This window comes from Tiliqua scincoides, chromosome 4 (genome assembly GCF_035046505.1).
Source record: "Tiliqua scincoides isolate rTilSci1 chromosome 4, rTilSci1.hap2, whole genome shotgun sequence".
In the NCBI taxonomy this organism is placed as follows: domain Eukaryota; kingdom Metazoa; phylum Chordata; class Lepidosauria; order Squamata; family Scincidae; genus Tiliqua; species Tiliqua scincoides.
Genome location: NC_089824.1, coordinates 105,559,906 through 105,575,409, shown reverse-complemented (window position 1 = coordinate 105,575,409; position 15,504 = coordinate 105,559,906). Strand labels below are relative to the sequence as shown.

The window sequence follows — 15,504 nt, the reverse complement described above, 5'->3', positions numbered from 1 at the left end:
AGTGTATATTTTCAGCTATTTTGGTGCAGTATATTTGTTTGCTATTTAATTTAGTGCAAATTATTTACAATTAATAAAGTACCCAGCCCCCTGTGAAAAAGGTTACTGCGCTATTGCAATTCAGTGGCAATGTCAATAAGTTTTCTTTTTAAGTTATGAGGAACTGGTTTTCCAAAGGAGCCATGGATCCTCTTACTTCTTGAAGCAGTAAGATGAAGAACCCATTTCCACCTGGATGTGTTATGCAGATTGTCCTGCCTAAAGAAGGGGTCAGCAACCTGCAGCCCATGGTTCAAATTCAACCTGCCATCTGAAACCATCAAGACCATAGTTAATGTTCCATGTGGTCTTGGTCCAGCTGTCTGCCTGAAATCCTTAGCACCCATTCCCTTAGACAGGGAGGAGGGTTGGCCTTGCCTGGTCCTTCTGAGTCTACCACTGCCAACAGAGTGGCCAGAAAATTGAGGTGGTTGGTGCACACACTGTAGCACAGGATAAATGCCTTCTCTCTAGCCCAGGTAAGGCAGGTTGAAGAGCCAGTTGGGTAGCTTGCTGGTGTAGCTTCTGGGTTTTTCGAGAGAAAGAGAGAGACACCTTGCTCCTTGACTCCTTTGCTGGAGCAAGATCTGCTCCATCACCATGTGCCCATCACATGACACTGCTGTGCCTGGTTACATTCCCACCTTGGGTCCGGTGGTAATGGCTGCCTACACATGCCTCAGGCAGGAGACTGCTCCTCTGCCTCCAAGGTCATCTCTGCTACCAGTGGGGTGGGGTGTGGGGAGAGAGAGAGAGATAAACCTTATGTCCTGGTTCCTGCCACAGAATCCAGGTGGCACCTTTCCCACTTCGATTTGGGGAAGATGGCACTTGCACCTGTGGTGCTCTCTCTGTACCAGCTTCTGCAAGCAAGTTGGCCTTCAGCCTCTAGGTAGAAGAATGTTGCTGACCCTTGGTCTATAGGGAGGTATATATGAATGTGTAAGACAGTCCAATACGCAGTGCTTCTAGACAATGAACGTCTGTGAAGTACAGAAGTTTTCCCCATTACAATGCTCCTAACTGGCTGGTGACTGTTTTTTCTTTAGATAACTTGATTTATCAAACTAATGTGGCCAAAAGTGAAGCCAAAGCCTTGGAACTGGAGAAGAAGGTGATAACTGGTTTGGCTTGTTCCTGTATCTTATGTTGCCATGTTTGATTTACTCCTTCATTGGCTTTTCCTTATCATATTTGTGGCCCAATGCTGTCCTTCGCTGTCCTACAGAGTGCAGGGCTACTGATGCAGATTCTGTTGCATTCCATGAGCCAGCTAGCTTCCCCGGCCCTCCTAATGCCTTTTATAGGCATTGAAATGTCACTTCTGCTTTCTGGCCAAAATCCAGAGGTGATGTTTTTTGGTCGAAAATGGCCATTTTTACGGCCACCAGGGCCATGAGAGGATGTCAGAGGCTCAGAAGCCCCTCTGGAGGGGAGGGGCGTGCAACTCCCCTTGACTGGAGGGTGGGGGGCCTGGAGGGGGGCCTCCCATATCTGCAGAAATGTGAAACCGCTGATATGGAATCCACGGATACAGGGACCCCCTGTATGTGAATAACTGTACATATGTGCAGATAAACAATTGTGTATCCTATACATTGATTGTAGTTGGGTTGACTATAACATGTGAATAGAACTACTATCTCCTGACACCTTCATCTCTCCCTCCTTGCAAGTATTTACACAGCTTCTGAAAACATCTCTTCTTTGGAGCCTTCAGTTCTGCTTCTCTTTCTTCTTCCCACATGGCCTTGTCCTTTCTAGATTGCAAGTCTGTTGTCAAGGTTTGTTCAGTTTAGCCTAATCATTGTATCCCAGTGTAAATGTGAACACATCAAATTTAGACACCCTGCTTCAGTTTCTTTTTTCGTTTGTTCCAAGTATTTCTGTCTTCTCATTAAAGATATTCAAGGTCATTAAAGGCTTGATCAAGGCTCATGTCGCCTAAACAGATTGAGCAACAAAGAGAATATTTTTGAAAAATTAAAAGACGGCAAATGGGAAACAGACAGAAAACGAAGCTTTTAACAATCCATTTTAAAAGTTTTGTTAGACTGGAGACCAAGAATCTTCTCCTCCTACTTAATTGCCTTTGTTTGGACATAGTCCGGCTCCAAAGAAAGAGAGGTGTGATTTGGCTAATGTATCTGATGGGGTGAAGTAAAAGTTCTTATTTACTGAGAGCCTAAAAACCTCCATCCACATCAAAAGTCTTCAGCTTGTCCAGAACTCATTTCTAACCCAGCCTGCAACAGGGAACCACTTTTAAGAGTCCAGTGGCTGCAGTCCCTCCTCTTTTCTCACCTGGTGGCAGCCAGTCTGTGCACTACTGCTGCGGCATTTTGCCCCTTCCTTCCTTCTAGCCCAATTGGGAGAAGAGGAGGGGCAATGACATGGCAACAGTGCACTTCATTTGAAAGGTGGTGGGAAAGAAACAAGATATGAGGAAAGGCGGAAAGCAGAGGAAGTGCAACCACAGGTTGGAAGGAGAGTGAGGAGGTTTGGGGGAACCTTCCTAAAACAACCTTTCTAGAACCAAACGCTCTAGCAGAACTCACCTTATTTAAAGTCCCTAGCCCTTGCTAATGGTTCAAACTGTGCAGGCTTAAGCCTCCAAACAAAATGGTGGCAGTAGCTCTGCAGCAACTTTCCTGAGGTTGAATCATGACCCAATTTTGGGTCCCAACTCATCTGTTATAACACCTCTGATCTGTCTACCACAGGGTAGAGACCATTGATCAGTGGTAGTGTAAAATGTCCCACTACCTTAGAATCTCCTGAAGGATCTTGAGTAGCAGGATTGAGAAAGATCTCTGCCTGAGATTCTGTGAGCTGTTGCTCATAAGCATTTACAGTACTGGATTAGGTGGACCAATGATCTGACTTTAGACATCCATTTGTACTGCTTTTCCTGCATAATAGTTCAAGCAGAAGTAGGCTTTCTTCACTTTTCCCTTGCTCAGTGAGTAAAGTTTGTTGTTCCATAAGTTATAAAGGCTGCACTGGGACCATTTCCTTTCTCTTCCTTTTGATAAAGTGGGAAAAAAGTAAAAAAGAGAACTGATCTCTCTTAATGATCAGAAGGAAGTTTTCCCTGTATCCTGATACTAAAGATGTCAGGACAATAGAACATGGAAGGCCACTTTAACTCATCATTTCTTTCATTTTCCATAAGTTGCATAATTCTTCCTTTTGTTTTATCTCAAGCTTTCCTCCATTATATTCTCTACCCTTGTGACTTTTGGGATTGTTGATAAAAGACTTTTCATATATGGCAATATTATGTTTCCCCTCTCTGTCATTTTATTATCCTTTGACTACAAAGCCCAAATAGGAACACAGTACTCCAGCTTGAAGCCCAGCTGATATGGAGTACATTAGAATGATTATTATATATTTCTTCCCCTCAGCTGGATTCTGAACTGACTGCACGCCATGAACTACAAGTGGAAATGAAGAAGAAGGAACAAGATTTTGAACAGAAATGCCAAGATTTACTTCAAGACAAAGTAACACTGGAAACTGAGAAAGAGAAGATTGCTTTAGAGAAGCAAAATCTGGAAACTACTACCTCCCAGCTGAAAGATGAGGTAATGGTCTGGCTGGATTATGGGAGGACGACAGGCAGGGGTTATAAGTGGGGTGTTTGAAAGCAGTGTTGTTGTTTTGAAAATTGTTGAATTACAATGCAGATTTAAAAAAAAAAAAATCATTTTATTTTGTGATTTAAATTCACATCCAAAGGGTTCTAATGCCCTATGTAATGCAAAGATCTTACAAGAAAAGAAAAGAAATGTAACCCTTATTTTTATCACTTATCCACAAAAACAAACACCTCTAATTATAAATATTACCTGAGTTTACTTTGGTCCAAGGTCGGTGATCAGCAGAGTGTATTCTTTCCACGCAGGTACTAAGGAGCCTACCTTCCAGTGATGTGGCCATCCATTAATCCATACATTGAGTGTCATGAAAAAGTGCACTGATTTATTTAATCAAGCACACCTTGTCTGTCACTTCAGTATTTAAGCACTTTAAAATACTCAGATGTAGAAACTTGTAAAGAAAAGTGTTACAATTACCTTAAGGAAAAAATTGACCTGGGGTATTGTGGAAGAGGCAAACTGCAACATAGAGATTGAGTTGATAATGGGTAGGATAAAGAAGCACAACAAACATGGCCGTGACTTCAGAACTAAAATGGAATATGAATTCTCTACATAATTTGCAGAAAGTAGAAATGAAAAATCAAATTGTATATTCTGCTTCAAGTGGTACATGTGAAAAGGGCTATAGTAATGTTAAAATGTAACAATTTAAAGAGCTAAAAAGGAATAAATTGGTAGCGAGTCAACAAAATCCCAAATGAGCTTCTGAAATACACAAGAGATATTTAAAAAGCAGCCAATTAATGTATACAAGTAGTAATACACCAAATTTTTAGACTATAATACCCATTTCTCCAAAGGCAAAATAAGATAAATATGAATAGCAGAGAATCATATTAAGCTATGCTTCAGAAATATTAACAAAATTAATTCATAAAGCGATTGTTGCCAGATTACTTGAATGTTTCAGTTTGGTTTTAGGAAAAACAGAAACAAGCTAAGTTAACCTTGCAGTCTGAATATTGATGAATTAGAAGTGGAGGAGTATGCCTGTGTAGTATTTATTGACCTAGAAAAAGCTTTCAGGTGGAACAAAATGTTTGTTGTAATGCAGAGATCTAGACTGCCAAGAAATCACTAAGCTGTAATTAATGCAAATGAACAAAAAGTTAAAATTAGTACAGCAGGGCAGCCTAGATTGTTTGTTAGCCCTGTGATGTCTAGAGAAGGTGTAAAAGTAATAGTAGATTCCAGAATTTAGAAGCTTTGTATTGATGTAAAAGAAGTTATTAAATTTTGTGTGAGTGTTTTTTTTTTCCCAGAATTGGAGGCTAAAAATAAATGAAAATAAAGCTCAGAAATTGGTGACAGGTAAAAAGCCTCCTGTCGTGATGAGAGGTATATTTAAAACCCACTTTTGAACCAAGATCAGATCTGAAAGCAACTTAAAATGAAAAACTGAACAGAAGGGCAGTACAGCTAGCAATTCATAGGACTATGTAAGGCAGTCTCTTCTAGTCCTTGACAACTGGTACCGCAACCCATTTTCCAAGATCTTGGGTTTGGGGAGCAGCAGGGCTGCAGATGGACTTAGGAGGCTGGCTGATGGAACAGTGTCTCTGATGAAAGGACTTGAGTAAAGACCAGAAATATATTGAAAGCAAGATAACAGAAGTTGGAGCATCTAGAACAGAAATAAAAAGCAGAATAATCGTGGTGAATTCTGCTTTGAAAAAGAAACTCCTGTTGACAGCAGGAGTAAGTTAGCCTTGAAAAATGTATGAAACACATACACACAGACTACATGAATGTGACATGTTACCAATACATTGGTGGCATGATAGGCATTGAGTATTTTGGAATGTGTGAAGTTAACTGGATGGAAGGGAAAACTACAAGGCATGTTTGATAGAATTGGAGATAGATGTAGATTGAAACAATGCATGAGGAAGCAGTTACCTAGTGGGGTAGGTAACTACTCCATAGTTACCTACCCCATAGTCTCAACACTTTCTGAGAAATGAGGTACCAGTTGGAGATAGTGTTTGTTCATAAAGCACCTCAAACAGCTAGGCATCACACAAAACCCTAAAACAGTGGTATTCATACTGGGGTGTCATGACGCCCCAGCCTGTGGGTCCTGGCCTGTGCCCCCTTAAGGGACAGGGGCAGCCAGGAGACAGGGGGAAGGCGGCAGCACAATCTGTAGGATCGCACAGCTCAGGGGATCTGCAGGGGCCTGGGTGCACTTGCCCAAGCCTCCTGCAGCCTCCCGGGGGTGCGGGGAGCCCTGCACAACCTTCGGCAGGGTTCCCCAGGTCAGGAAAAGTGAAAGCGGAGCGATTGGGCCTCTCTCTGCAAAACCGCCCCTCTTAGCACCTCCACTGTGCTGCTGCCTCCCTCCCTGCCCAGGTACTTCTTCAAAACAGGTCCTCTTCTATTCCTAGTATGCTCTGCCCAGCCTGTTTTGGAGATGTGGCTGGGCAGGGAAATGGTGGCGGTGGAATGATTCTGTCTTGATCGCTTCCCTAGAAGGGGAGTATTTGGAAAGGATTGCAACAGCCCTCTGCTTTCTCCATCAGCTCCTTTGGCACAATTGCTTGTGGCAGCAACCATGGAAGAAGCAGTGAGTCACCACTGCTCCAGTCCTCTTCTTGCTTGCCCAGTGGCGAGTAAGCAAAGAATTGGAACACACAGTGGAACTAGTTGTCCCTTGAGAGGGAAGAGGAAGAGAGAGAGAGGCCCAGATACAGCTATATTGAGTAAATTAAAGAAAAGGTTGATAGATGAATAATGACCTAAAATTACACCACTAGATTATGAATTAGAAGGTTGTCCACTGGATTGATGAAATGGCTAACCTATGTTTGGCAACCTGATGTCCCTTTTTCTTGATCACTTTGATATGTCAAAAAACAGAAAAAGCATCTTCCAAGAATGACTGACTGCTGCTTCTGTTCTTTTTCGGAGAAAATATTAAGCACTTCTGCTTTCAGTAGCCAACAAAATTAAGATGTGTTTTCCAGGCCTCTTAGCAGTCAGAAACCTCACTGAATTGGTTTTCTGTTATTATTGGAAATATATGTTTCCATTTGGTGTTTCCTATTTTAAGTCCATCCCACAGGCGTACACATTTGATCCCTGTTGCATTTTTGCAACATTGGGCAGAAATGGCTTAAGGCAAGGTGGGCATTTGTTCACCAGTACCAAGACCTGAGCAATTATCTAAATGTGGGACAAATTGTTAACATTTTGTGGTGGGATCAGAGAGTCTTAAGCTTCTTGACTAGACTGAACCCATTTCTGCAAATCTAACCTGGCATGGAGTGACTTGGATGTGCATATAACCATCTGCATGACAAGATTGCTATCCCAGTATGACAATGCATGCCCTGAGCCAGCAGGATCAGTCCCAGGATAAAGCTGGCCATTAGTTGTGTCATCTTGAACTATATAAGGGCCCAATCCTATCCAACCTTCCAGCACCAATGCAGCCCTAAGGTAAGGGAACCAGCATTTCTTTACCTGGAGGAGGCCTCCATGACTACCACCACTACAGGATGCAGCACATGCCCCATTGCATCAGTGCTGGAAAATTGGATGGGTCTGGGCCTTAAAAAGATTTATCAAATACAAACTGTATTAGGAAGACCCAAAAGAAGTGCCGAGATGGCGTAGCATAATGTGGACTGCTGTTTTCATTTTGCTGGGAGGAAAACGTGGTGCACTGTTAACCTTATTTGTTCTGCTTCTTTTTAAAAATTTCTCTACAGGTTGCTGTACTATCAAAAGAACTTGAAGATGCTAAGAAGAAAATTGAACATCTCATCTCTTCAGCTACTGAGTTCCCACCACAACAACCATCTCCAGCTGGTGATGCTGGAGCTTCTCCTATTCTTCCTGGTGCAGTTGGAGTGCCACCACCTCCACCGCCTCTTCCTGGTGCAGTTGGAGTGCCACTGCCTCCACCACCTCCACCGCCTCTTCCTGGTGCAGTTGGAGTGCCACTGCCTCCACCACCTCCACCGCCTCTTCCTGGTGCAGTTGGAGTGCCACTGCCTCCACCACCTCCACCGCCTCTTCCTGGTGCATTTGGAGTGCCACCGCCTCCACCACCTCCACCGCCTCTTCCTGGTGCAGTTGGAGTGCCACTGCCTCCACCACCTCCACCGCCACTTCCTGGTGCAGTTGGAGTGCCACTGGCTCCGCCACCTCCACCGCCTCTCCCGGGCATGGCAGGGATGGCTCCACCACCTCCACCGCCTCTCCCGGGCATGGCAGGGGCGCCACCGCCACCTCCACCACCTCTCCCGGGCATGGCAGGGGCGCCACCGCCACCACCTTTTCCTGGAGTGCCACCACCTCCGATGCCACTTGGGGCCATGGGACCTGCAGCTCCAGTTCTTCCATTTGGATTGGCTCCAAAGAAGATTTACAAGCCAGAAGTTCCGTTGCGGAGGACAAACTGGCCCAAGGTGGTATTCCGTTAGTTGACGCCTAGATATCCTTGTCCCAGTACTGGTGACTGTTACTCAGCCCCGAAACACCCCTTCCGCCCCTCTGAAACGCCCTGCCACCATCCTCCCCGTGCCCCTCTGCCTCCTAGTGCATCACTCATTTGTCCTGGTGGCAAGCGGAATGCTATCCTTGTGGGATGGCACAGGCCTTCCCACTGGTGCCGCTTATTCAGTGGGTAAAAAGCATTTTGTGGCACTTTTATAACACCTAGAGCTAGCGCTGCATCTGCAGTGCCGGTGTTTCTTGACCATAGGATTGGGCTGTAAGTGTTTATAAGGTAAGAATAGTGCTCCATCCACAACAGTTACTGGTGGTGATGCCATGTTGTGCTAGTTTTTGTGCTAGTTGTTGTGCTAGCAACATGGTGATACCATGTTGCGCTAGTTTTTACAGTTGTACTGTGAAAAAGCTGCAGTTCCAGTTAGGCCTAAACGGAACAGAATCAATTTATCTGATTCTAGTTCAGCAATATATCTCCTAGCTCAGGATAACATCTCATACCTCTTTAGTCTACCAAAGATGATCAGAATGGATTCTACAGAAGCTTTCTAAAATGAGCAAGGAATGAATTAACTGGCCTCAATAAAGAGTAGTGTCTGAATATGCACATGTGTGTTAAGTTTTGACTGTCTTACCTACAGATTACAGCTCAGGAACTATCTGAGAACTGTTTCTGGGTCAAAGCCAAGGAGGATCGTTTCGAGAATGATGACATTATTGCCAAACTGACTCATACCTTTTCAACTGGACCAGCCAAATGTAAGTGATACACTTGGGAGTGGGGGTGGCTAAAGGAAGGTGGCACCTGGGTTGAGGGTTGATGCACACTTCCTGCAGCCAGGAAATTATCTGGTTGTCTGCTGCATGTTTCCTGATGAGCAGTTATAAAGTTTGAAGCGGAAACCCATGTTTATAAATGTAGAAAAGACACATACGACTCCCTGGAATATGTTGTCATGTGTTCAATGCATGGCTTTCCTTCAAAAGTTAGTTTCCACTGCAAGACATGGAATGGACAAGGAGCAAACTCATTTGCTGCCTGCAATCTGTCTTGTTGGATTAGACCAAAGTCCCGTCTAGGTTAGCACCTGCTCTCTATCATTGGCTCTCCAAATATTTCTGGAGAAGCTACAAGTAGGGCATGAGAGGGGAGAAATCATTTATGATTGGGAGTCTCTTTCTTTTTAGATAATTTTACTCCACTTTTCCACCATACAAATGGCACCCAGTGCAGCTTGTGTGAAAAATAAAACAGCATCAGTAAAATACAACACATGTCAAATTAGCTAAAGTTAATAAATACTTCTGAATATGGAGATTCCATTTTTGCTAGCATGATAGCTATTGGTAGTTGTTTCTGATATTTTAAGTCCATTTCCACATCTTGTGGTCACAAATTCCATGTTCACCATGGATTTGTGAAGGAGGTACTTCCTTTAGTAGTTTTGGAGCGCATCTATACATTTTGTTGGATAGTCCTGAGTTTTAGTGATGAGAAAGTAAGAGAGGGAGCAATTTGCCATAACTTTTAATGCACCCTTCATGATTTTATTAACTCCAAATGTTAGTAAATGTTAACTCCTCTTACTTGTCTTTTTTCCACTTCAACTAAAGCACCAGCTGCTTTAATCTTTGCTTGTATGAAAGATAGTCCATCTTTCTGATGGTTTTCATTTGCTGTCCCTTCTCCAGCTCTGTGAGATCCTTTTTGGGAGGGGCTGAGCAGAATGGTACAGAATTATTAAAGAGTTAGGATTCTTATAATGTTCACATACCATAGATTTATGTAATGGTATTACGTATCATGCCATTCTGCTTTCAGTCTTTTTCTCACTAATCATTAATCATTTCTCACTAATCATTAAAATGTGAATTGACCCCAAGACCAGTCTGCATAGCCCCCACCGCCTCTCCCAGGCATGGCAGGTACAAAGAAAGCCATAGTTGGAAACATTATCTGTTAGTTAGTTTGAAGTAATTTGCTGTGGACCTTTAGCATTATGTATTATGTGAACTGGAGACATTTGGGGTGTGGGGTGGGTGGGAACTAGTTCATGCTATGTGTAATATCTATTTTGATGTATACTTCCTCTCTCTTTCCTTCACTGGCAATTCTTGCACCTGATGCATCTGATTGTGGTTGATCGCAGCCAAGAGTGAGTACCTTAATTGTTATATAGTTATGTATCTTAGGTACCTTAACGTATATATAGTTTTCCCGGTTATCATTTTAACAGGTGTGGGAATACATAATTTGTGCCTTTCTTAAGGAGATAAACCTGTGCATTCTGTTTTCCAATTGATTATATATTTATCTGGTATCCAAAAAAATCTTTGGTTTGAGGAAGAGTTAAAGTGCTTACAAATTCACGCCTGTACCAAAAAGCATGGGAGCTGTAAGTTAAGGTGTCCACCTCAGCATCAGTGCCATGTAAGCAATAAACGCATTCTTCAGTCTCACATCTTATTCATGACTAGCCTCCATGCAGCTACACTTTCCCTTGGTCTTTCAGCCTCAGTTCGTTTTCACAGGTTGAGGCAATCTTGAAGTTGTGGGTCAGTGATAGGACATTCTCTAGTAAGAGAATTTAGAATTTCTCATGCTGCTGTTGCATAGCTTACTGTTACTTACTGCAATGCTACTGTTGCATAGTAAAACCAGAAAAATAACTATTCAAACCTTATCAGACTTTTGGATTTGCTTTGTTTGTAAATTGTAAAGATGCAGTTTGTTTAAACAAAGTCAACCTGTTGCAAAAGCTAACCTTATTTAGGCATAAATGCAGGTGTTCATGCCCCAGTGATGTGTGTCCCACTTCTGGTCTTCCCCCAGTCTTGTGCCCCTCTCTGCATCCTCTGTCTACCTTGTCCACACATGGAATTCAGCCTGTCGCTACTAATATATGCTATTCTCCTTAACCCACATCTAAAGCATACAAGGGAAAGCAGATGGTTTGTGTAGCACTGTGAACATCTCAAAGCTTCTGGAGTTCAGAGCTAGCTGCAGGCATTGTACCAATTTTATAAACCTTAATGCAATACTCACAAGAACGTAGCTGAAGGTGGCAAAGCAAGTTTGGTATTCCTCATGCTCTGCCACGATAGATCTTGGATTTTTCTTATCTAAAGCACAACAGATTTTTTTTTACTCCTGTTCCTACTCTTATTATTAACTAATGAAATATTTATTGTTTTATTATCGACAAGTAGAGCCATGTATATTTAAGGGACCATTTGGCAACAGTGTGCAGCCACAGTGACATCTAATATCCACTCTGCTCATTTGCAGAATTCTCAGAAGTTCAGTGTTAGGATGTTACTTAGTGTGCCCATTTCTTCAAAATGAAATGTTGCAATCACAGCTTAAGGAGAAAATAAAACAGTGGTTTGCATATGCCCTCTAGGGGACAAATGAAACATTGCACTGTGAATTTGTGGTCAAACAGGGAGAACTTGCTCATGTTAAAACAGAAATAGTACCACACTATGCAGTAGGACTTAATTTGCAAAGTGAATTATGATTGTCACTGGAAAACTCCACAGGGCAGGGGCTTTGGCCCCATGCCAGTTCTAGCATTGGTGTGGCATTTTACTGATGTTTGGGGCACATCCATCATCTGGAGGAGATTTAGGAATATGGTGCATATTGGCTCTTCCTCATCCCACTTGCTCTTCCTCATTCCCATGTCTCTATCCCTTTTGGAGGTTTGCTGTCAGAGGAACATTGGTGTCTGTGGCACATCAGTCACAGGAACCAAAGCTATGATGGTGGGACTTAACTGTCATTGCACCAGTATCCAAAGGCATGCACCATATCCTATGCCACTCAGACTGATGTTTCTGAATTATTGGATTGCACCCTAGGTAAGTGCCAAAAGTTGAGCAACAGCCAAGTTCAGAGCCAACAAAATACCAAGGACGATCGACAGGGAGCCAAAGCAGAAGTAAATGGTCACTGTTCAAAAGGTATCAGTCAAAAGATATCAGGATAGTAGGATTCAGATAGAAAGATAGTAGGATTTCAGATAGAAAGCCATTTAGTTATTTGATTTTTCTCTGTTAACCGCTTTGTGAACTTTTAGTTGAAAAGCGGTATATAAATACTGTTAATAATAAAATAAGGCTGCATTCTGTAGGACTGGGAGAATTCCCAAGCAAAATACAGATATCGTGATTTTCCAGAACAGGCTGGTGGGCAGGTGGGATGGGGAGAGGGAGACAAGTTTGGGTGTGCTGTGGGAAAATGGTCCATCATTCCCATGTTTGTCTCCCCCACTTTGTTTTGCTGGCATCCAGCATGAAGTGGAATTATAGAGAACTTGATCCCTGTTTTCTGATGCATCCTTGTGCTTAATTCAGGTAATGCCCTACTTTGGCTGTTGTTCAAATGGGCCAACATGGCTATATGTGATTTTTATGCTTTACTAGTGGTCTGAGCTGATCACATTAATGTCATTTTTTTAAAAAAGTTTATTTGCCCTTTTTTAATCCTCCACATCAATTTTTTTTCCTTTCAGTTTGTGAGTTCTTGGGGACAGGGCTACCTGTACTACTAAGATGTAGGGAAAAAAAAATACTGTAAACTGCTTTGGGCTCCCCCTGGTGGGGAGTGGAAAGATGGGTATAAATATTTCAAATAAAATTTGCAAAGAGCACCTGTGGTTCAAATATTAGCCTGCAGCTGCCTAGAGCACTTCCTCGATATAACTTGCTCTGATTTCTCATGCCCAAGTCTAGCGCTTCATCTACTTTTCCGCATCTTGTCTGTTTTTGAGAAGCATTGCAGTTCAGCTTCCTGTTGCTCTTTTGAAGGCACTTGCTTTGCTTTTTAATCACTTCATCTTAGGGTCTTCTAAAACAGACTGGCTGTCTTCTCTGTTCTTGCCTCCTCCACCACTGTGTTCAGACTGACTTTTTCTTTTTAGGTTCTTACCACCAAACCTAGTCCCCTTTTGCATCTCTTCTGGCTTAAAGCGAGGTATATGTCTTTCCCCATCACCTCTTCCCCTCCAATTAATGGATTCCAAGATTCCTAAAACTTCATAACTACTCTGTTGGATCATATGCAATAGTAGAAAAAGGAAGGAGAAATTGAATAGGGAAAATAACACTTTTATTCCTACTCATCTCTTTTTGGGATTAGTCAAAATTCATTCTAGGTCTGTGCTACAGGGCCCTACTGACATGCACTGGCAGCTGAATTCAAAGGCCCCGACATTCTCACTCATGTTTATCCCCACAGATGCTGAAGCCAATTGTGAATTTGCCTGACTTTTTAGCTCTGACAAGGTCCTTCAATTCCTTTAGGAAAATGTTTCTGTTGCTTCAGTAATAATCTGTGTATGAGGTTAGAGCTTCAAAGAGGTTCATTTTAGTGGAGGAAAAGACTTAACTATCTTGCATGAGGTATAAATCCCAGCATTGACAATAAATGTCCTGAAATCACCATCAGGGTAATGTCATGAGCAAAGCAACAACTCTTTCTCTGCTTCTTGATTTCCCAATCACAGTGAAATGAGGGTATAGTGAGGTACAGTCACAATCACACTCTTCCTCTCCCCCCCCCATGCATGCGCACAAATCCAGTGTAGAATCACTGCAAGGGTCCTTCCATTCTCCTGGGTCTTGGCTAGTAGGGGATGAAAGACTCTCAGGGTGATGTCCCTCCCAGGAGCATCACACATGTTCTCTCAGCATCAGATTAGCCTGGCTCATACATCTTCTGCCCTAGTGACAAGAAATGTAAAAATTTAGTCAAATTACTGCACAGGGCAGCCTCCCTGGGGGAGCTGCTCCTTTCCTTCAAGGAAACTGGCTGCATTCACGGGTTTAGTGTGTTTGGGAGCCCGTAGGTCTTAACTTAGTTTCTGAAACGAAACAGAACAGTATTGGTGGAATATCATTTGGAGGGAACTTACCTAAGCTTTGTTCCAATACTACTTCACCACCCGAAGGATTTTTCATGTGACAGGTCTAAGAGTAGAATGTGAACAAGCCCTAGGTCCTGTTCCCAGGTCTTTAGGAATTCTGGAAACAAAGCAGCATCTGAAGAGTCCCTTAGGGCAATGCAACTTCAACTATGGCCTGCAAACTAGCACCGGTCTGTGAACCATTGATTGCTGGTTTGCATTGTAAGTCCTGTGGTTTCCAGCTTCTTACCATTTTCCAAGGCTTGCTGTGGGACAGGCGGGAGAGAAGAGGCAAGACCTAATGTCATGTGCAGTCCATGGCACACTGGACAGAAAAATTGCTGGTCTGCCATGGCACACTTTTGAGAAGCACTGCTCTAAGGTATGCTCTAGAAAGAACTTGACAGATTTGTAATTATCCTTGTACCTTCCATACTTCTGGAGACAGTTCAAAAGTTTTCAAACTACTCACTAGTTAATCCACTAAAGATATTCCCATAATTCATGTGGGCAATCAACAAGAATCTTTTTTTGTGTGCAGTGGATGCCACCTACTGGCAGAAAGAAGAAAAACATGATTATAAAAACATTTCACTAATAATGCAAATGTTTCTCAGCCTCCTTGAATTTGGGCTTCTCTCTGATCTTCCTGGTTCTCCCAAACCCTGCCCCATACATCTGACCCCAGTAATCTGTGAGTGTGTGATGATTTTCAGGTGACATTAAATGCAGCCTTATGTGCAATGCATGCAGTGATGGTGGGATGGGGGGAGTGTCAGGAATAGAACAGGGCATCTGACTCCATCCCTTCTAAAACTACACATAGAGAACCTTCACTGGAACCAAGCAGCAGCTTTCCCTGTAGTTATTGGGATGCTGAGGCAACAGGGATGCAAACTCTTAATGCAAATCAGAGGGTCATTTGCCAAAGGTCAGTCAACCCATCCAGTTTGGTTGTTGGGGAGGAGGCTTCTAACTCAGACCTTAACCTTTCCTAGAATATTACGTCTTTCTTTAGGTGCCCCATGCCCCCCAATTGGGACCCACCCCCATACTTTAAGAACAAGTGAGACTACTGTAGAAGGACAAAATAATATGCTTTGTTTAAAATCAAACTCCCCTTTCCAATGCCAAAAGCAAAATTGGCTTATAAGCAACATTCAACCAAACTTTAAAAAAATCTAATTAAAGCCATTATAAAAATAACCCCTCTATATGAAAAGTAAAATGGACAATGAATAACCCCTTAAATATTAAATCTGGTCAAATAAAGTTGTTTTAGTTTGGCTTCTGCAATTTGTGATGTAGTCTAAGCAGGTCTCAGGAGTGTGTGATGTGCTGGGGGAGAGTTCCTTGCCATCACCAATGCCTCCCAAACCTGGAGTGCAATTTATATCACCCCCTTTCAAACCCCGGCCCACAGGCTGAAT

General features: G+C 42.7%; 1 protein-coding gene across 1 annotated transcript in view; it reads left to right on the top strand.

The window, feature by feature from the left end:
- Positions 1–15,504, top strand: part of DIAPH1 (diaphanous related formin 1) — a 97,900-nt gene that overhangs the window by 34,646 nt on the left and 47,750 nt on the right. Inside the window, exons 14-17 of the mRNA XM_066624521.1 lie at positions 1,089–1,153; positions 3,450–3,629; positions 7,421–8,122; positions 8,807–8,924. Of these exons, the coding sequence (XP_066480618.1) occupies positions 1,089–1,153; positions 3,450–3,629; positions 7,421–8,122; positions 8,807–8,924 (1,065 nt within the window). The remainder of the gene's footprint in view (positions 1–1,088; positions 1,154–3,449; positions 3,630–7,420; positions 8,123–8,806; positions 8,925–15,504) is intronic.